The 20,293-nt window shown below is 49.9% G+C and overlaps 1 protein-coding gene across 3 annotated transcripts in view; it reads left to right on the forward strand.

Moving 5' to 3' along the window:
• plekhg7 (pleckstrin homology domain containing, family G (with RhoGef domain) member 7) overlaps nucleotides 1–19,838 on the forward strand; it is a 79,406-nt gene extending 59,568 nt beyond the window's left edge. Inside the window, exons 9-17 of one of the 3 annotated variants that reach the window (XM_078420197.1) lie at nucleotides 1,195–1,278; nucleotides 5,776–5,886; nucleotides 6,639–6,813; nucleotides 9,055–9,170; nucleotides 12,121–12,214; nucleotides 12,309–12,388; nucleotides 15,343–15,496; nucleotides 16,182–16,279; nucleotides 19,631–19,838. In XM_078420197.1, coding sequence (XP_078276323.1) covers nucleotides 1,195–1,278; nucleotides 5,776–5,886; nucleotides 6,639–6,813; nucleotides 9,055–9,170; nucleotides 12,121–12,214; nucleotides 12,309–12,388; nucleotides 15,343–15,496; nucleotides 16,182–16,279; nucleotides 19,631–19,738 — 1,020 coding nt within the window. In that variant the 3' untranslated portion in view covers nucleotides 19,739–19,838. The remainder of the gene's footprint in view (nucleotides 1–1,194; nucleotides 1,279–5,775; nucleotides 5,887–6,638; nucleotides 6,814–9,054; nucleotides 9,171–12,120; nucleotides 12,215–12,308; nucleotides 12,389–15,342; nucleotides 15,497–16,181; nucleotides 16,280–19,630) is intronic. The other 2 variants (XM_078420198.1, XM_078420199.1) reach the window with 2 other exon arrangements.
• Nucleotides 19,839–20,293: the final 455 nt, after the last annotated feature.

Below are 20,293 nucleotides of genomic sequence, written 5' to 3' on the forward strand. Positions count from 1 at the left end.
CGGCCATGATTGAATGGCGGAGTAGACCTGATGGGCCGAATGGCCTAATTCAGCTCCTATAACTTTGTAATTTATGAACCCGAACTTAACAACAACCTCGGAACAACAACTTCATCTCATGGATATTTGATGTAAGTTGTGCTAAAATGCTTTTGCCCTTCAACCCTAATCCAAAGAAGTGAGAATTGTCTCCATAAAGTTAATTATAGAGACATAAAGTCCATATAAATTATATAACTTACAAATGTGGAAACAAGCCCATCGACCCAACTTGCCCACACCGGCCAACATGTTCCACCTGCCTAAGTTTGGCCCATATCCCTCTGAACCTCCTCTATCCATGTACTTATCTACATGTTTCTTAAACGTTGCCATAGATCCTGCCTCAACTACCTCCTCCAACAGTTCGTTCCATACACCCAGCATCCTTTGTGTGAAAAAGTTACCCCTCAGGTTCCTATTAAATCTTTCCCACCTCACCTTAAACCTATGTCCTCTGGTTCTCGATTCTGGGCAAGAGTCTCTGTGTGTCTACCCGATCTATCTGTTCTCCAGAGATACTCCCAGAACTGCTGAGTTACTCCAGCACTTTGTGTCTTTTTTTGTAAACCAGTATCTGGTTCTTCCTTGTTTCTACTTCGAAGTGTGCATCTACCCGATCTATTCCTCTCATGATTTTATACACCTCTACAAGATCATCCCTCATCCTCCTGCGCTCCAAGGAATGGAGTCCAAGCCTGCCCAACCTCTCCCTGTAGCTCAGACCATCGAGTCCTGGCAACATCCTCGCAAATCTTCTCTGCGCCCTTTCCAGCTTGACAACATCTTTCCCACAACATGGTGCCCAGAACTGAACACAATACTCTAAATGCGGCCTCACCAACGTCTTATACAACTGCAACATGACCTCCTGACTTCTACACTCAATACTCTGACTGATGAAGGCCAATGTGCCAAAAGCCTTTTTGACCTCCATAAAAGAAACGTCAAGTTTAGTTGCCGCACCATCCCAGCTGCCAACAGCAGGACTCTACAGCCTGCAGGGTAATGACGTCTCTGTGCCCTTTCCAGCTTGCCGACATCTTTCCTATAACATTACTTGGAGAATGTGTTGTGTGCATCTAAAGTCTGCGCGTTATACTGGACATCTGGCGTTTCTGTGGCCTAATCCTCGGCATTGTTGTATCCCTCTAGGTGAGCTTGGACTTCCTGACCAATCTGCTGGACGCAGTTAAGAGCTCTTGGGACCTGCCGTCTCTAATTGCCGTGCTGTCAAAGGTACCTGATGCCAAATGTTGATCATCTCCGACCGTTAATGTTCAGGTGTGGCGGTCCCTGGTGGTGAGCCACGCGTGGTGCGAGCCCTCGACTCGGGGGGGGGGTCACGGGACGTGGAATGGGGAGGAGTGGTAGACCTGGAGTGGTTCCAGGGGGAGTTGGATTGGTTGGGGGTTTGGGGAGCTGTAAGGTGCTTGAGGAATAAAGAAGCTTCGCTCGCCCCGTGTCCCACTTCATTGGCTTTGCTTGGCACTCGTGTCCCGCATCACAGTGATGTCTAAATGCGCAACATTCAAAAAATAGATGTTGCTGAAGAGAGACGACCAGTTATTTGAGGGGTTTATTCACAAAATGCTGGAGTAACTCAGCAGGTCAGGCAGCATCCCAGGAAGGAACGGGCGACGTTTCGGGTCGAGACCCTTCTTCAGACTGATGTCAGGGGGGCGGGACAAAGGAAGGATACAGGTGGAGACAGGAAGACAGTGGGAGATCTAAAGCTCTTTTTAAAATAGTTAAATCAACCACCGAGGGTGGCACGGCTGGTAGAGTTGCTGCCTCATCGTGCAGCGGTAGAGTTGCTGCCTTACAGCGCCAGAGACCTGGGTTCCATCCTGACTACGGGAGCTGTCGGTGTGGACTTTGTACGTTCTCCCCGTGAGTTTTCTCCGGGTGCTCCGGTTTCCTCCCACACTCCAAAGATGTAAAGGTTTGTCGGCTAATTGACTTTGGTAAAAATTGTAAATTGTGCGTGCGCGTGTGTGTGTGTGTGTGTCTCTCTCTCTCTCTCTCTCTCTCTCACTGGTCAGCATGCATTCGGTGAGACAAAGGGCACTGTATCTCTAAACTAAACCAAACGTGCTTCTATGTGGAGTTTGCACGTTCTCCCTGCGACTGCATTGCTTTTCTCTGGGTGCTCAGGTCTCCTCCCACGTAATCAATGGTCAGCATGAACTCGATGGGCCAAAGGGCCAATTTCCATACTGTATCTTTCAATCATTCAATCACTCAATAACTTACTCCTGAGCAACATTTCTAATGTACCTGTCATGAGTCAGACAACAGCTGACACCATTTGTTCTTTAATGACCCTTTACATCGAGAGTAGAGTGCGTTCCACCACTTAAAGCTATCACTTGGAGTGCCGACTGAACACAGCATAGAGTCAGGGGCTTATGAACTGACAGCCTGTTCAGCCACAGCCCCGGGCTAAGCTGGAAGTAAAACGCTGGCTTTCACGAACAATTGAAATGCCAAACAAATGAGAGGCCTGGATAGAGTGGATGTGAAGACGATGTTTCCACTAGTGGGACGATTTAGTTTAGTTTAGTTTAGAGATACAGTGCGGAAACAGGCCCTTCGGCCCATCGGGTCCGCGCCGACCAGCGATCCCCGCACATTAACACCATCCTACACCCACTAGGGACAATTTTTACATTTACCAAGCCAATTAACCTACAAATTACACGTCTTTGGAGTGTGGGAAGAAACCGAAGATCTCGGAGAAAACCCACGCAGGTCACGGGGAGAACGTACAAACTCCGTACAGACGGCACCCTTAGTCGGGATCGAACCCGGGTCTCTGGCGCTGCATTCGCTGTAAGGCAGCAACTCTACCGCTGTGCCGCCCAATCTTGGACCAGAGGGTACAGCCTCAGAATAAAAGGACGTACCTTTAGAAAGATGATGAGGAGGAATTTGAATTTCTTGAGCCAGAGGGTGGTGAATCTGTGGAATTTATTGGCCAGGTCAATAGACAATAGACAATAGGTGCAGGAGTAGGCCATTCAGCCCTTCGAGCCAGCACCGCCATTCAATGCGATCATGGCTGATCACTCTCAATCAGTACCCCGTTCCTGCCTTCTCCCCATACCCCCTCACTCCGCTATCCTTAAGAGCTCTATCCAGCTCTCTCTTGAAAGCATCCAACGAACTGGCCTCCACTGCCTTCTGAGGCAGAGAATTCCACACCTTCACCACCCTCTGACTGAAAAAGTTCTTCCTCATCTCCGTTCTAAATGGCCTACCCCTTATTCTTAAACTGTGGCCCCTTGTTCTGGACTCCCCCAACATTGGGAACATGTTATCTGCCTCTAATGTGTCCAATCCCCTAATTATCTTATATGTTTCAATAAGATCCCCCCTCATCCTTCTAAATTCCAGTGTATACAAGCCCAATCGCTCCAGCCTTTCAACATACGACAGTCCCGCCATTCCGGGAATTAACCTAGTGAACCTACGCTGCACGCCCTCCTTAGCAAGAATATCCTTCCTCAAATTTGGAGACCAAAACTGCACACAGTACTCCAGGTGCGGTCTCACCAGGGCCCGGTACAACTGTAGAAGGACCTCTTTGCTCCTATACTCAACTCCTCTTGTTACGAAGGCTTCACTGCCTGCTGTACCTGCATGCTTCCTTTCATTGACTGATGCACTAGGACACCCAGATCTCGTTGAACTCCCCCTCCTCCTAACTTGACACCATTCAGATAATAATCTGCCTTTCTATTCTTACTTCCAAAGTGAATAACCTCACACTTATCTACATTAAACTGCATCTGCCATGTATCCGCCCACTCACACAACCTGTCCAAGTCACCCTGCAGCCTTATTGCATCTTCCTCACAATTCACACTTCCCCCCAACTTAGTATCATCTGCAAATTTGCTAATGGTACTTTTAATCCCTTCGTCTAAGTCATTAATGTATATCGTAAATAGCTGGGGTCCCAGCAGCGAACCTTGCGGTACCCCACTGGTCACTGCCTGCCATTCCGAAAGGTCAATGGATATTTTTAAAGCGGGGATTGACAGGGTCTTGATTAGTACGGGTGTCAAAGCTTACGGGGAGAAGGTAGGAAGAATAGGTCAGTCAGAGCTTACTTGATGGGCCGAATGGCCTAATTCTACTCTGTTTCATGATCTTATGATTTAAAAACCATTAATTTTTTTACTTTTTTTGAAACAAGTAAAAACATTAAAAAATATCTCAAACCAGAACATTTAAAAACATTTGAAGAAATTGACAATGAGACCTGAAGAGTTAGGTTTAGAGAGAGTGCAAACAGGTCCTTTGGCCCACTGAGTGGGCGATTGAACACTAGTTCTATCCTACACACTAGGGACAATTTACAGAAGCCAATTAACCTACAGGCTTACACGTCTTTGGAGTGTGGGAGGAAACCGGAGCACCCGGGGAAAACCCACACGGTCACGGGGAGAACGTACAAACTCCATAAAGACAGCACCCGTAGTCAGGATCAAACCCGGGTCTCTGGCACTGTAAAGGCATCTGTGCCACCACTGGTGATTGTGATTGATCGTGCTTCTACTGGTGAGCACTGAAGGTATTGAGGTCATCCATTAAGATGAGTCACTGCCAGAGATTGCCCCCAACGTCCACTTGTACCTGGACAGTAGCAGGTACAACATAACAAACATTTAGACAGGTTCATGAATAGGACAGGTTTGGAGGGATATGGACCAAACATAGACAGGTGGGACTAATGTAGATGGGACATGTTGGTCGGTGTGGGCAAGTTGGGCTGAAGGGCCTGTTTCCACACTCTGTGACTCAGCAGCCTGCAATGCTGTACAAGTCCTGACATAATCACTGGCTTCCACTTAATTGAACCGAGCCTCCAGCTTGTTTAGTTTAGTTTAGAGATACAGCGCGGAAACAGGCCCTTTCGGCCCACCGGGTCCGCGCCGACCAGCAATCCCCGCACATTAACCTACAAACCTGTACGTCTTTGGAGTGTGGGAGGAAACCGAAGATCTCGGAGATCACGGGAGTCTTTGGAGTGTGGGAGGAAACCGAAGATCACGGGGAGAACGTACAAACTCCATATAGACAGCACCCGTAGTCGGGATCGAACCCGGGTCTCCGGCGCTGCATTCGCTGTAAGGCAGCAACTCTACCGCTGCGCCACGGTGACGCCCTGTTGTGGAAGTTCATTACCAGCATCCTTGTGTAAAACCTTGCTTCCTTGTTTTGGTGGTGCTCACTCACAACTACGTGGGTCTAACCAGACCGATAATTCTGAGAATTCCTTTGAAACTGTGATGATTCACAGAACACCTTCCGCACTGGAACGCATGAATCTCTAGATTGATTGATAGACACAGCATGGAAATAGGCCCTTCGGCCCACCAGTTCTATGTTATCCCACCTCCGCATCCACTCCCACAATTTACCCACTCCCAGTTTACACAGGGCCAATTAACCTGCACACCCCCACGTCTTTGGGATGTGGGAGGAAACCGGAGCACCCGGTGGCAACCCACTTGGTCACGGGGAGAACGTGCGAACTCCACGCAGACAGCACCCGTGGTCGGGATCGAACCCGGGTCTCTGTCGCAGTGAGGCAGTGCCTCTAGCGGCACCATTGTGCTGATAATTAGGCAGCTCCATGAAGATTAGATTCATATGTTTGTATCAATGATTCTGTGGCAAGGGAGAGATTGTGTGATGTGATTTTTAAATTATTGTTGCCTTCAGTTTCAGGACTGCGTGTGCTATAGTCACCAGAAGTATTGCCTGAACTATTCTTCGACTTATCTCTACCTCAATAATCTGAAGACAAGAGACGACTTTGGAATCTTCCTTAAAGTACAGTATCTATTCCCACCCTCTAATGTGTCTATAGGGAGACCCAGTATTACCAAGTTTAAAATCTGCTATTAGATCACCTGCAATCAGATTTACTTTAGACTTAAGAGATACTAGCGTAAACCCACCGACTTCCGCCCGCACAGACCAGTGATCACCCTGAACACTAATATCTATCCCACACACACTGGGGACAATTTACAATCATTACCGAAGACAATTAACCTTCTAACCTGTATGTCTTTGGAGTGTGGGTGGAAACCGGAGCACCCGGAGAAAACCCACGCAGGTTTGGTTTCGTTTAGAGACACAGCGGGGAAACAGGCCCTTCGGCCCACCTTGTCCGCGCCGACCAGCGATCCCCGCACATTAACACTATCCTACACCCACTAGGGATAATTTTTACATTTACTCCAAGACAATTTACCTAGAAACCTTGTACGTCTTTGGAGTGTGGGAGGAAACCAGAGCACCCGGAGAAAACCCAAGCAGGTCATGGGGAGAACGTACAAACTCCGTACAGACAGCAGCCGTAGTGGGGACGGGGAGACCGTGAAACCTCCAGACAGACAGCACCCATAGTCAGGATGGAAACCCGGGTCTCTGGCACTGCGCCACCCGTGCTGTTGATGCACCTGTCCCCACTGTTCCCACAGCGCTCTCTCTCTCTCTCTCTCTCTCTCTCTCTCTCTCTCTCTCTCTCTCTCTCTCTCTCTCTCGCTCTCTCTCTGTGTTCTCTTTGCACGCAGCAGTGGTGCGAACAGAAGGGGCAGTGCAAGCGGCTGCAGCTGTCCGACCTGCTGATCTCGCCACTGCAGAGGCTGACCAGATACCCGCTCCTGCTGAGGAATCTCTGCAACAGATGCACGCAGGCGGATGTGAAGCAGGAGATCGAGGCCATCATAGAACGGGTGGACAACTCCATCTGTGAGTAGGACAAGAAACTGCAGGCGCCGGTTTAAACCGAAGGTGGACACAAGATGCTGGAGTAACTCAGCGGGTCAGGCGGCATCTCTGGGGAGAGAAGGAATGGGTGATGTTTCGGGACGAGACCCTTCTTCAGACCGATGTCAGGGGAGGGGGTGGGATCTCCCCCATTCCTTCTCTCCCGAGATGCTGCCTGACCTTCTGAGTTACTCCAGCATTTCGTGTCTTAGTACACAGTCCTATCCTATGCACAGTGCTCTAACTGAGTAGAAACATACCAGTTTAGTTTAGAGATACAGCACGGAAATACGAGTCGGCACGCCGACACAGCGATCCCCGCACGCCAGCACGACCCCACACACACACACACACACACACTGGGGACAATTAACAAATACACCACAGTCACTTGTATGATCAGCCACGATCGAGGTGAATGGCGGTGCTGGCTCGAAGGGCCGAGTGGCCTCCACCTGCACCTATTGTCTATTGTCTAATTAACCTACAAACCTGTACGTCTTTGGAGTGTGGGAGGATACAAGATCCCAGAGAAAACCCACGTGGGTCACGGGGAGAAGGTACAAACTCCGCACTTACAACGCCTCTGGTCAGGATGGAACCCGGGTCCCTGGCGCTGTAAGGCAGCAACTCTACCGCTGGGCCACCGTGATGCCAACTCCTCCCTTCCAATACACAATGGCCGTAGACAAAGTCTAACCTATTGGAAGTTTCTTCACTCCAGCCATACAGATATTTGCCATCCCTTTAGTTGTATTTTGCTTGGGCAGCTGACAACCCAGCGTATGAATTTGATTTCTCTAATTTCAAGTTACCCTTGCATTCCCTCCCTCCCCCTCCCCCTCCCCCTCCCCTCCCCCCCCCCCCTCCCCCCCCCCTCCCCCCCCTCCCCCCCAGGCATCCTACTAGTTCCACTGTTCGCATCCTTGTATCCCTTCGTTATCACCTCTTCCCCAGCCAGCAATGGACCGTTGTGGGCTCCACCCTTCCTTGGTCATCTGTTGCCGGCCCTGCTTTGTTCTGGCCTTTTCCTACATTTTCCAGTTCCCTCCCCTTCTACTTTCAGTCCTAAGAAGGGTCTCGACCCGAAACGTCACCCATCCTTTTCCTTCAGAGATGCTGCCTGACCCGCTGAGTTGCTCCTGCACTTTGTGTCTACCTTTACACTCATAGTCATGGTCATACAGTATGGAAACAGGCCCTTCAGCCCAACTTGCCCACACCGACCAACATGTCCCATCTACACGCGTCCCACCGGCCTGCACTTGGTCCAAATCCCTCTAAAACCTGTCTTATCCAAGTAACTGTCTAAATGTTTCATCAACACTGCGATAGTCCCTGCCTCAACTATTTCCTCTGGCAGCTCGTTCCACACACCCACCACCCTTTGTGTGAAAAGGTTAACCCTAGGGTTCCTCTTAACATGGTGCCCAATACTGAACACAATACTCTAAATGCGGTCTCACCAATGTCTTATACAAGTGCAGTACGATCTCAAAACTTCTATACTCAATACTCTGTCTGATGAAGGCCAATGTGCCAAAAGCCATTTTGACCGCTGTACCAAGCCTTTTTGACTACCTGTGATGCTGCTTTCAACAAACTATGTACTTGCACTCCTAGATCTCTCTGCTCTACAACACTCCCCAGAGTCCTGTGTAGGTCCTGCCCTTGTTAGACTTTCCAAACTGCAACGCCTCACATTTCTCTGTATTAAATTCGGTCAAACATTCGTTTTATTTTCGTGGCTGATAAACCACCATATTGCCACAAGGAACAGCAGGTGCCGTCTGATCTAGAATGGGTTAAAATTCAGTCGCTATGAGTAGCTTAAGCAACTCTCCTGCGCCCTGTGTTCAATGTGAACAATCACGTTTTCGTTTAGTTTAGAGACACAGCACAGAAGCCGGCCCTCCTACCCCCTGAGTCTGCACCGCCCAGCGATCCCCGCACACTACCACTATCCTGTACGCACTGGGGGCAGTTTACATTTACACCAAACCAATTAACCTATAAATTACACGCCTTTGGAGTGTGGGAAGAAACCGAAGATCTCACATCTCCGCGCGGTCACGGGGAGAAGGTACAAACTCCGTACTGACAGCACCCGTAGTCGGGATGGAACCTGAGTCTCCGGTGCTGCAAGCGCTGTAAGGCAGCAACTCTACCGCCGCGCCACCGTGCCACCACTCCTGCTGATCGATTATTTTTGTATGACATCAGGTGATCTGGAAGGGAAGGTGAAATGTCTGGAGCGGATTCAGAAGTTTCAGCAGCTCCAGGAGATCATCGTTTGGCCCCCAGTCTGGGAGAGAAACAAGAAAGCCTTTGTACCTGAGGTGGGTCTACTGCTTAGGAACAAACTGCAGATGCTGGTATAAATCAAAGGTGGACACAAAATGCTGGAGTAACTCAGCAGGTCAGGCAGCGTCTCAGGGGGAGAAGGAGTGGGTGACTTTTCGGGACGAGACCCTTCTTCAGACTGATGTCAGGGGAGGGGGCGGGACAAGTCCCTCTGGCGCTGTGACGCAGCAACCCTACCACTGTGCGGACACGTGGGGGACCGAGGAGAGGGAGGGGGAGCTGTGGAGAGATGATCGTGGAGAGGGAGGGGGCGTGCTTCGGCCCACCGATTCCGCGCTGACCAACGATCCCCGCACACTAACATTATGTTGGGCGTGCAGCGTAGGTTCACTAGGTTAATTTCCGGAATGGCGGGACTGTCATATGTTGAAAGACTGGAGCGACTAGGCTTGTATACACTGGAATTTAGAAGGATGAGAGGGGATCTTATTGAAACATATAAGATTATTAAGGGGTTGGACACGCTAGAGGCAGGAAACATGTTCCCAATGTTGGGGGAGTCCAGAACCAGGGGCCACCGTTTAAGAATAAGGGGTAGGCCATTTAGAACGGAGATGAAGAAAAACTTTTTCAGTCAGAGAGTTGCAAATCTGTGGAATTCTCTGCCTCAGAAGGCAGTGGAGGCCAATTCTCTGGATGCTTTCAAGAGAGAGCTAGATAGAGCTCTTAAAGATAGCGGAGTCAGGGGGTATGGGGAGAAGGCAGGAACGGGGTACTGATTATAAATGATCAGCCATGATCACATTAAATGGCGGCGCTGGCTCGAAGGGCCGAATGGCCTCCTCCTGCACCTATTGTCTATTATCTTCAGTTTCTTCCCACACACCAAAGACGTACAGGTTTGTAGGTTAATTGGCTTGGTCAATGTAACAATTGTCCCTAGCGGGTGTAGGATAGTGTTAATGTGCGGGGATCACTGGTTGGCACGGACCCGGTGGGCCGAAGGGCCTGTTTCTCTAAACTAAATCTATACTATCCATTAACACCCATTTTTTAAAGCAAGAAGGGATAAAGAATGGGTGTGAATGGAAAAACATCAGAGATGTATGTGAGGCTGGAAGATATCACCATGTCGGTAAAGCCAGTGTCCGTCCACAGGCCTTTGAACAAAGGCCGATAGGTAACGATCGAGTAAAATGTGTGTGCAGTGTGGATTATAGTACGGCTAATATCAATAGACTGGGTCACTGGCCGAAGATGCAATGGGCAATTCTCTGCATCATAACAAGATGTGGGGGGGAGAGCTGAAAGCAATGTCCTGCATCAGTGAAGCACAGTCCACGCCCTTCTGAAAGGGCGGTGTGACTTGGGCCAAGGATCCCACTTGTGCTGGAGTTGCCCTGTGCTGTGAGCTGCAAAGATCACTCTGCCCTTGGCTCCAACACTGAAGCTCAGTGTGACCTCAGGGGGCACGTGGTACCTCTGCGGGTCGGTGACGCAGCGGCAGAGTGGACGATCAATGGTCAGCGTGGACTCGGTTTCCCCCTCCCCCCGGTGTAGTTTTGAAAAGTATCATTTGATCCCATTCATCGTTTCAGTGAAAGTAGAGTTGCTGCCTCACAGCGCCAGAGACCCGGGTTCCATCCTGACTACGCGCGCGGTCTGTACGGAGTTTACACGTTCTCCCTGTGACCTGTGTGGGTTTTGCCCTGGAAAGAAACATAGAAACATAGACAATAGGTGCAGGAGGAGGCCATTCGGCCCATCGAGCCAGTACCGCCATTCAATGTGATCATGGCTGATCATCCACAATCAGTACCCCGTTCCTGCCTTCTCTCCGTATCCCCTGATTCCGCTAGCCCTAAGAGCTCTATCTGGTTTCTCCGGTTTCCTCCCACAATCCAAAGATGTGCAGGTTTGCAGGTTAATTGGCTTTGGATTAAAAAAAATGTGAATTGTCCCTCGTGTAGAGGATAGTGTTGGTGTACGGGGAGACCACTGGCCTCTCATGGTCTCACGTGGTGATCGGTGTCAGGATCCCTCTCCCTGTAACACAGCTCGATGAAAGAGCTTGTGGAGTCGGAGACTAAGAGGGACTATCTAGAGTGGCGCTGGGGTAGAGCTGCCGCCTCACAGTGCTGGAGACCCGGGTTCCATCCTGACCACTGGTGCTGTCTGTGTGGAGTTTGCACGTTCGCCTTGTTTTTTCTCGAGCGTTCCGGTTTATTCCCACATCCCAGAGACGTGCGGGTTTGTAGGTTAATTCGCCTCTAAATTGTCCCCTCGTATACAAGGTAGATTCAAAAGCTCAGCTTATGCGGCATGGTGGCGCAGTGGTAAAGTTGCTGCCTGACAGCACCAGAGGCTCTGGTTCGATCCCGACTACGGGTGCTGTCTGTGCGGAGTTTGTACGTTCTCCCCGTGACCTGCTTGGGTTTTCTCCAGGTGCTCTGGTTTTCTCCAACATTCCAAAGACGTACAGGTTTGTAGATTGGTTGGCTTCAGTAAAAATGGTAAATTGTCCCTGGTACGTGTGGGATAGTGCGAGTGTACGGGAATCGCTGATCGTCACGAAATCGGTGGACCGAAGAGTCTGTTTCCACGTTGTATCTCTCAACTAAAGTAAATAACACGTAAGAAGGAACTGCAGATGTCGGTTGAGACCGAAGATAGACACAAAACGCTGGAGTAACTCAGCGGGTCAGACAACATCTCTGGAGAAAAGGATGTGGGTGGCAGGGGATGTGGGGAGAAGGCAGGAGAATGGGGTTTGGAGGGAGTGATAGATCAATGGTGGGGTAGACTTGATGGGCCGAATGGGATGAATTCTGCTCCTATCACTTATGACCTTATGACCTTAGGAATAGGTGACATTTCGGGTCGAGACCCTTCAGGTCTGAAGAAGGATCTCGACTCGAAGCGTCACCTATTCCTTTCACTCCAGAGCTGCTGTTTAAAGTAGATAACAGTCTGATTTTAATGCAGAGTCTTCGCCACCTGCTGAAAGATAACAGTGCTGATAATCTGCTCTCGCCTGCCAACAGACAGCTCTTATATGAAGGAAGGCTCACTCTGGTGGGTAAGTGGCTCTTATTCCAGCTTGGAAATATCGTCATGTTCGTGTCAAAGATGTGAATTAAACTGCTTCTAATTAATACTTTTTTTTTACACAGGGGCCACAAAATTACTGGACGTACATTTGTTTCTTTTTGACGATTTACTCCTTATCACCAAGATTAAACATGTTAAAAAGGTAATGTACTACTCGCATGTAAAAACAGGAAATTGATTCAACGTTTTCAGTTTTAGTTTTGGAGATATAGTTTGGAAACAGGCCCTTCGGCCCACCGAGTCCGTGCCAACCAGCCATCACCCGTACACACTTTGTTGGCTCCACCCGCCCACTGTTTAGTTTAAACCCACCCGTGTAGCACTAGCAAACCTGCCTGCCAGAATGTCGGTCCCACTCCAATTAAGGTGCAACCCGTCCCTTTTGTACAGGTCACCCCTGCCCCAGAAGAGATTCCAGTGATCTAGAAATCTAAATCCCTGCCCCCTGCACCAACTCCTCAGCCACACATTCACATCCCCTATCTCCCTGTTCCTGCCCTCATTAGCACGAGGTACTGGCAACAACCCAGAGATAACCACCCTAGAAGTGCTGTTTTTCATCCTCCTGCCTAGTTCTCTACACTCACGTTGCAGATTCTCCTTCCTCTTACCCACGTCGTTTGTGCCCACGTGCACAACTGCTCCCCTTCCCTCTCGAGGATGTTCTGAGGTCGGTCTGAGACGTCTTGGACCTTGGCACCAGGGAGGCAACACACTATCCTCGAGTCTCGCCCGCTGCCACAGAATCTCCTGCCCGCACCTCGGACAATGGAGTCACCCACCACTGTGGCTCTGCCCTACGTCGGTCTCACCGGTCGAGTTCTCAGCGCCGGGATTCAGGGACAATTTCTTCTCAGCCGTTACCAGGCAACTGAACCGTCCTCTCATCAGCTAGAATGCGGCCCTGACCTCAAAGAGGCCTTTGAACTGTCTCTAGTCAGACTTTATCGCACTTCAATGTTACATCGTTGACCTCTATGTTGTATGCTTTGCCCTTCACCTTGGCACTGTGGGCCGCTTGATTGTATTTGTGTATAGACTTTTTGTTGACTGGATAGCATGCAGTATCATGAGAGGAATAGATCGGGTAGATGCACAGAGTCTTTTATCCAGAGTAGGGGAATCGAGGACCAGAGGACAAAGGTTCAAGGTGAAGGGGAAAAGATTTAATAGGAATCCGAGGGGTAACTTTATCACACAGAGGGTGGTGGGTGTGTGGAACAAGCTGCCAGAGGAGGTAATGGCGGCTGGGACTATCCCATCGTTTAAGAAACAGTTGGATAGGTAAACATAGAAACATAGAAAATAGGTGCAGGAGTAGGCCAATCGGCCCTTCGAGCCTGCACCGCCATTCAATATGATCATGGCTGATCATCCAACTCAGTATCCTGTACCTGCCTTCTCTCCATACCCCCTGATCCCTTTAGCCACAAGGGCCACATCTAACTCCCTCTTAAATATAGCTAATGAACTGGCCTCAACTACCCTCTGTGGCAGAGAATTCCACAAATTCACCACTCTCTGTGTGAAAAAAAACTTTCTCATCTCGGTCCTAAAAGACTTCCCCCTTATCCTTAAACTGTGACCCCTTGTTCTGGACTTCCCCAACATCGGGAACAATCTTCCTGCATCTAGCCTGTCCAAAGCAAAGAGTGGGGATAAATGGGTCCCTTTCGGAATGGCAGGCAGTGACCAGTGGGGTACCGCAAGGTTCGGTGCTGGGACCCCAGCTATTTACGATATACATTAATGACTTAGACGAAGGGATTAAAAGTACCATTAGCAAATTTGCAGATGATACTAAGCTGGGGGGTAGTGTGAATTGTGAGGAAGATGCAATAAGGCTGCAGGGTGAATTGGACAGGTTGTGTGAGTGGGCGGATACATGGTAGATGCAGTTTAATGTAGATAAGTGTGAGGTTATTCACTTTGGAAGTAAGAATAGAAAGGCAGGTTATTATCTGAATGGTGTCAAGTTAGGAGGAGGGGGAGTTCAACGAGATCTGGGTGTCCTAGTGCATCAGTCAATGAAAGGAAGCATGCAGGTACAGCAGGCAGTGAAGAAAACCAATGGAATGTTGGCCTTCATAACAAGAGGAGTTGAGTATAGGAGCAAAGAGGTCCTTCTACAGTTGTACCGGGCCCTGGTGAGACCGCATCTGGAGTACTGTGTGTAGTTTTGCTCTCCAAATTTGAGGAAGGATATTCTTGCTATGGAGGGCGTGCAGCGTAGGTTCACTAGGTTAATTCCCGGAATGGCGGGACTGTCGTATGTTGAAAGGCTGGAGCGATTGGGCTTGTATACACTGAAACATATAAGATAATTAGGGGATTGGACACATTAGAGGCAGGAAACATGTTCCCAATGTTGGGGGAGTCCAGAACAAGGGGCCACAGTTTAAGAATAAGGGGTAGGCCATTTAGAACGGAGATGAGGAAGAACCTTTTCAGTCAGAGAGTGGTGAAGGTGTGGAATTCTCTGCCTCAGAAGGCAGTGGAGGCCAGTTCGTTGGATGCTTTCAAGAGAGAGCTGGATAGAGCTCTTAAGGATAGCGGAGTGAGGGGGTATGGGGAGAAGGCAGGAACGGGGTACTGATTGAGAGTGATCAGCCATGATCGCATTGAATGGCGGTGCTGGCTCGAAGGGCTGAATGGCCTACTCCTGCACCTATTGTCTATTGTCTATTGTCAACCCCTTAAGAATTTTGTAAGTTTCTATAAGATCCCACCTCAATCTTCTAAATTCCAGCTAGTACAAGCCGAGTCTATCCAGTCTTTCTTCATATGAAAGTCCTGCCATCCCAGGAATCAATCTGGTGAACCTTCTCTGTACTCCCTCTATGGCAAGAATGTCTTTCCTCAGATTAGGAGACAAAAACTGTACGCACTGTACATGGCTAGGACAGATTTGGAGGGACATGGACCAAGCGCAGGCAGGTGGGACTAGTGTAGATGGGACATGTTGGCCGGTGTGGGCGAGTTGGGCCGAAGGGCCTGTTTCCACACTGCATCACTCTCTGTCTCTCTAAAAGCTCTTCATTGTATCTTGGTGCAGGTGGCAAGAGTCAAAACTAAACTGATGTTTTGTTCTCGCAGCAGAAAGCAGCCGTGGACAGTGGGCCGAGAAACTCTTCACCCATTCCTGAGCTGCAAGCTGTGGGCAGGGATGGAGTGGTGTGTAGTGTGCTGGAACAACCCATCCCACTGGATAGACTGACACTGAAGAACATCGACCCCTTCCATTCAGCCGGTACTGACTGTGGTTTCAGCCCCCCCCCTGTTTGAGGGCACTACACCAAGCCCATCGTGTCTGTTAAGAGTGATTGCAACATGGAACAGACCGAGTCGGCCCGACCAGCGATCCCCACACACTCACACTATCCTACACCCACCATAGACGATTTACAATTTTACCAATTAACCTATAAACCCGCATATCTTTGGAGTGTTTGTGGAAACCAGAGCACCCGGAGAAAACTCATTCGGTCACGGGGAGAACGTACAAACTGTACAGACAGCACCCGTAATCAGGATCGAACCCGGGTCTCTGGCGCTGTGAGGCGGCAATTCTACCGCTAGGCCGCCCACTTGTATCTCTTTTTTTCTTTGTTTGCTTCCACCTTCTACCCACGTGCCTCTGTCTCCCAACTCCACTCCTCAATCTACCCGTCAACCAAAGATCATAGAGCAGAGCAAGATAGACCACTCGATCCTAAAAACCGTAGTACGTCACGGTGCCATTGGTGGAGTGGGAGCACGTGGCCGCTGGCTGGGTGAGGTCACGTGGGGCGCGGGGCGGTGACGTCACCCTTTGTCCCTTATTTGGGGGTGAGGAAGTTGGCAACGCTAGTCGGGACCCTTCTTGAACCATAATGTTGTTTGTTGGTGTGTCTCCTCTCTCCACTTGGATGACCTTGTGGTCTTGTTGCCTGCAGGCTCTGGATTACGCGACGCGTTTCTCATCATACATCAAAACCGCTATCAGCAGTGCATAGGGGTCTTCACACTTCAAACACACTCTGAGTCGGCCAAGGTAAAATCAACATTCACCCAGAGAGTATAAGGAAATAACTGCAGATGCTGGTACAAATCGAAGGTATTTTTTCACAAAATGCTGGAGTAACTCAGCAGGTCAGGCAGCATCACGGGAGAGAAGGAATGGGCGATGTTTCGGGTCGAGACCCTTCTTCAGACTGAAGAATGGTCTCGACCCGAAACGTCGCCCATTCCTTCACCCAGAGAGTTGTACATCTGTGGAGTTCTCCGCCTCAGAAGGTAGTGGAGGCCAATTCCCTGGATGCTTTGAAGAGAGAGCTAAATGGAGCTCTTAATGATAGTGGAGTCAGGGGGTATGGGGAGAGGGCAGGAACGGGGTACTGATTGAGAATGATCAGCCATGATCACATTGATTGGCGGTGCTGGCTCGAAGGGCCGTATTGCCTCCTCCTGCACCTATTGTCTATTGCCTATTGTTTACTGTCTATTGTCTATTGTCTAACAGTGAACACAACTAAGTTGTAACGTGGGAGACATCAAACTGCAGGAACTGTGGTGACTGGTAGATTTGAAAGCCCGGGGGCTTCCAGGCTTTTGCAAGGGCCCTATCGCACATTGAATGAAAGAGGAGGGGGCGGGTTGGGGGGGGCTGTACAATATAGGCTAAGTAGGAGCAATGTAAAGTTCCCCGAGAACAGAGGGCTTGAGGAGGCCAATTCACTGGATGAATTTAAAAGAGAGTTAGATAGAGCTCTAGGGGCTAGTGGAATCAAGGGATATGGGGAGAAGGCAGGCACAGGTTACTGATTGGGGACGATCAGCCATGATCACAATGAATGGCGGTGCTGGCTCGAAGGGCCAAATGGCCTCCTCCTGCACCTATTGTCTATGTTTCCATGAAGCGACTGAGGTAGGGGGGGATGAGGCTTGGAGTCATAGTCATACAGTGTGGAAACTGGCCTTTGGCCCAACTTGCCCACACCAACCAACATGTCCCATCTGCACTAGTCCCACCTGCCTGCGTTTGGCTCTAAACCTGTCCTATCCATGTCCTGTCTAAATGTTTCTTAAACGTTGCGATAGTTCCAGCCTCAACTACCTCCTCTGGCAGCTCGTTCCATACACCCACCACCCTTTGTGTGAAAAAGTTACCCCTCAGGTTCCTATTAAATCTTTCCCCCCTCACCTTAAACCTTTGTGTCCTCTGGTCCTCGATTCCCCTACTCTGGGCAAGAGACTGTGTGTCCACCAGATCTAATCCCCTCATGACTTTGTGCACATCTATAAGATCAGCCCTCATCCTCCTGCGCTCCAAGGAATAGAGTCCCAGCCTGCTCAACCTCTCCCTGTAGCTCAGGCCCTCGAGTCCTTGCAACATCCTGGTAAATCTTCCCTGCACCCTTTCCAGCTTGCCAACATGCTTGGACTTGAAACATGATCTGGAGCTTTGGAGGCAGAGGGGAGGAAGACCTGATGGAAATATATTAAATTACTAGAGGCGTGGATGGGCAGACAGTCAGAACCTTTCTCCCCAGGGCTGCAATGTCAAAGTGTAGCGGGCATAGCTACAAGGTGAGGGGGGAATGAGACCTGCGGGGTAAGTGGTCTTTGGCTTCACGCAGGGTTGTGGTGGGGGCCATGAACGTGCTGCCAGGGTTGGCGCTGGAGTGATGTTTAAGGGGCTTTTGGATAGGCACATGGATATGCAGGGTATCACAAAATGCTGGAGTAACTCAGCAGGTCAGGCAGCATCTCAGGAGAGAAGGAATGGGTGACGTTTCGGGTCAAGACCCTTCTTCAGACTGATGTCGGGGTGGCGGGACAAAGGAAGGATATAGGTGGAGACAGTGGGAGAACTGGGAAGGGGGAGGGGAAGAGAGGGACAGAGGAACTATCTAAAGTTGGAGAAGTCAATGTTCATACCGCTGGGCTGCAAGCTGCCCAAGCGAAATATGAGGTGCTGTTCCTCCAATTTGCGGTGGGCCTCACTATGACACTGGAGGAGGCCCATGACAGAAAGGTCAGACTGGGAGTGGGAGGGGGAGTTGAAGTGCTCAGCCACCGGGAGATCAGGTTGGTTAAGGCGGACTGAGCGAAGGTGTTGAGCGAAACGATTGCCGAGCAGGGAATGCAGGGAATGGATGTGCATGGAATGGAGGGATATGGATCACGTGCAGGCAGAGGAGATTAGTTGAACCTGGCGTCATGTTCAATGTGGACCTTGTGAGCTGAAGGGCCTGTTCCTGTGCTGTACCGTGCTGTTTCACGATCAGTCTTGCAGGCAATGTGGAGGAGTGAGTGGGGGGGGAGGGGCTGATGGATGACTGGGACCAGCGATCCCGGTACACTGGAACCATCCTACACATTAGCGACCATCTACAAATTTTACTGAGGCCAATTAACCTGCAAACCAGTAAGTCTCTGGAGTATGGAAGGAAACAGGGACATCCGAGGAAAACCCACGTGGTCACAGTGAAAACGTACAAACTCTGTGCAGGCAGCACCCGTAGTCAAGATCGACACGGGTGTCTGGCAGCAACTCTATCGCTGCGCCACCATGCCACCCTGCAATCTGCACTAGGAATGGCCAGGATAAACTGAATTCCAGATTTGATCCTGACTACAGGTGCTGTCTGTTCGAGTTTGTACGTTCTCCCAGTACCCGGGCGGGTTTTTTTTTCCGTGTTTTTCCTCACAGATTCCAAGACGTGCAGGTTTGTAGGTTAATTGGCTTCGGTAAATTGTCCCTGCTGTATAGGATAGAACTAGTGTACAGGTGATCGTCTCTCCGTGCAGACTCGGTGGGCCCAAAGTGCCCGTTTCCGCGCTGTATCTCTCAGCTAAATTAAACTAAGACCAAGGATAGTTTACAGACCAGAGGAGGGGACAGTTGTATGATTGAGTTTGATTTGCTTGTCCATAACTAGACCTTGAGTCTGGGGTCAGGATTTCCTTTCTCCATTGTCCATAGGGTTGCCAACTTCCTCACTTCCAAATACGGGACAAGGCACCGTCAGCGCCCCGCGCCCCACGTGACCTCACCCGTGGAGCGGGAGCACGTGGCCGCTGGCTGGGCGAGGTCACGTGGGGCGCGGGGCGGTGACGTCACCCTTTGTCCCTTATTTGGGAGTGAGGAAGTTGGCAACCCTACTAATACGGGACAAGGGCGGTTCCGTACGGGACAAACTAATTTAGCCCAAAGTACGGGATGTCCCGGCTAATACGGGACAGTTGGCCACCCTAATTGTCCACCATTTTCTTCCTGCAGTAGGAGGTTACACTGAGCACTCCGGGCGAATGTGGCATTAGTGTCTTTGGTAGAAGGGGCCAGTGTTGTAATGGTACTGAGGAGCGCACTAAACCAACTGGAACACTTCTTCTCTTTCAGAAAACATGGATGTCACACATCGAGGCAGCATCCGCCGCGTACATTGACATTATCGACCCTCCTCACCCACCCTTCCGATCAGCCGTGAAGGAATCTTCAGAAATCTAACTCTTGCTAACACTTGTCCCAGTTCAGCGCATTTTGGAGAGAAAAAAATATCTACCTCTTGCATTCAATTTTGCAAATACTTCTGGTTTTTAATAAACGTGTCAATGCTTTTTAAATCTTTGTTACTTGTTTAATATTCTGCAAATACGGGGCGGCACGGTGGTGCAGCGGTAGAGTTGCTGCCTCACAACGCCAGAGACCCCGGCTCGATCCTGACTACGGGTGCTGTCTGCACGGAGTTTGTACGTTCTCCCCGTGACCGGGTGGGTTTTCTCTGGGAGCTCCGGTTTCCTCCCACACTCCAGAGACGTACGGGTTTGTAGGTTAATTTGGCTTCGGTAAAAATTGTGAATTGTCCCTAGTGTGTAGGATAGTGTTAGTGTGCGGGGATCGCTGGTCGGCCTGGACTCGGTGGGCTGAAGGGCCTGTTTCCGTGCTGCATCTCCAAAGTAAACTGAAATAAGAGCACACTATAATACTAAACTAAATTGCACTTTCCTGCATACGATGCTAATCTGTGGCTCTACATCTGACCAATGCTGAGCACACATTGAC

Source organism: Rhinoraja longicauda, chromosome 23 (genome assembly GCF_053455715.1).
Source record: "Rhinoraja longicauda isolate Sanriku21f chromosome 23, sRhiLon1.1, whole genome shotgun sequence".
Classification (NCBI taxonomy): domain Eukaryota; kingdom Metazoa; phylum Chordata; class Chondrichthyes; order Rajiformes; family Arhynchobatidae; genus Rhinoraja; species Rhinoraja longicauda.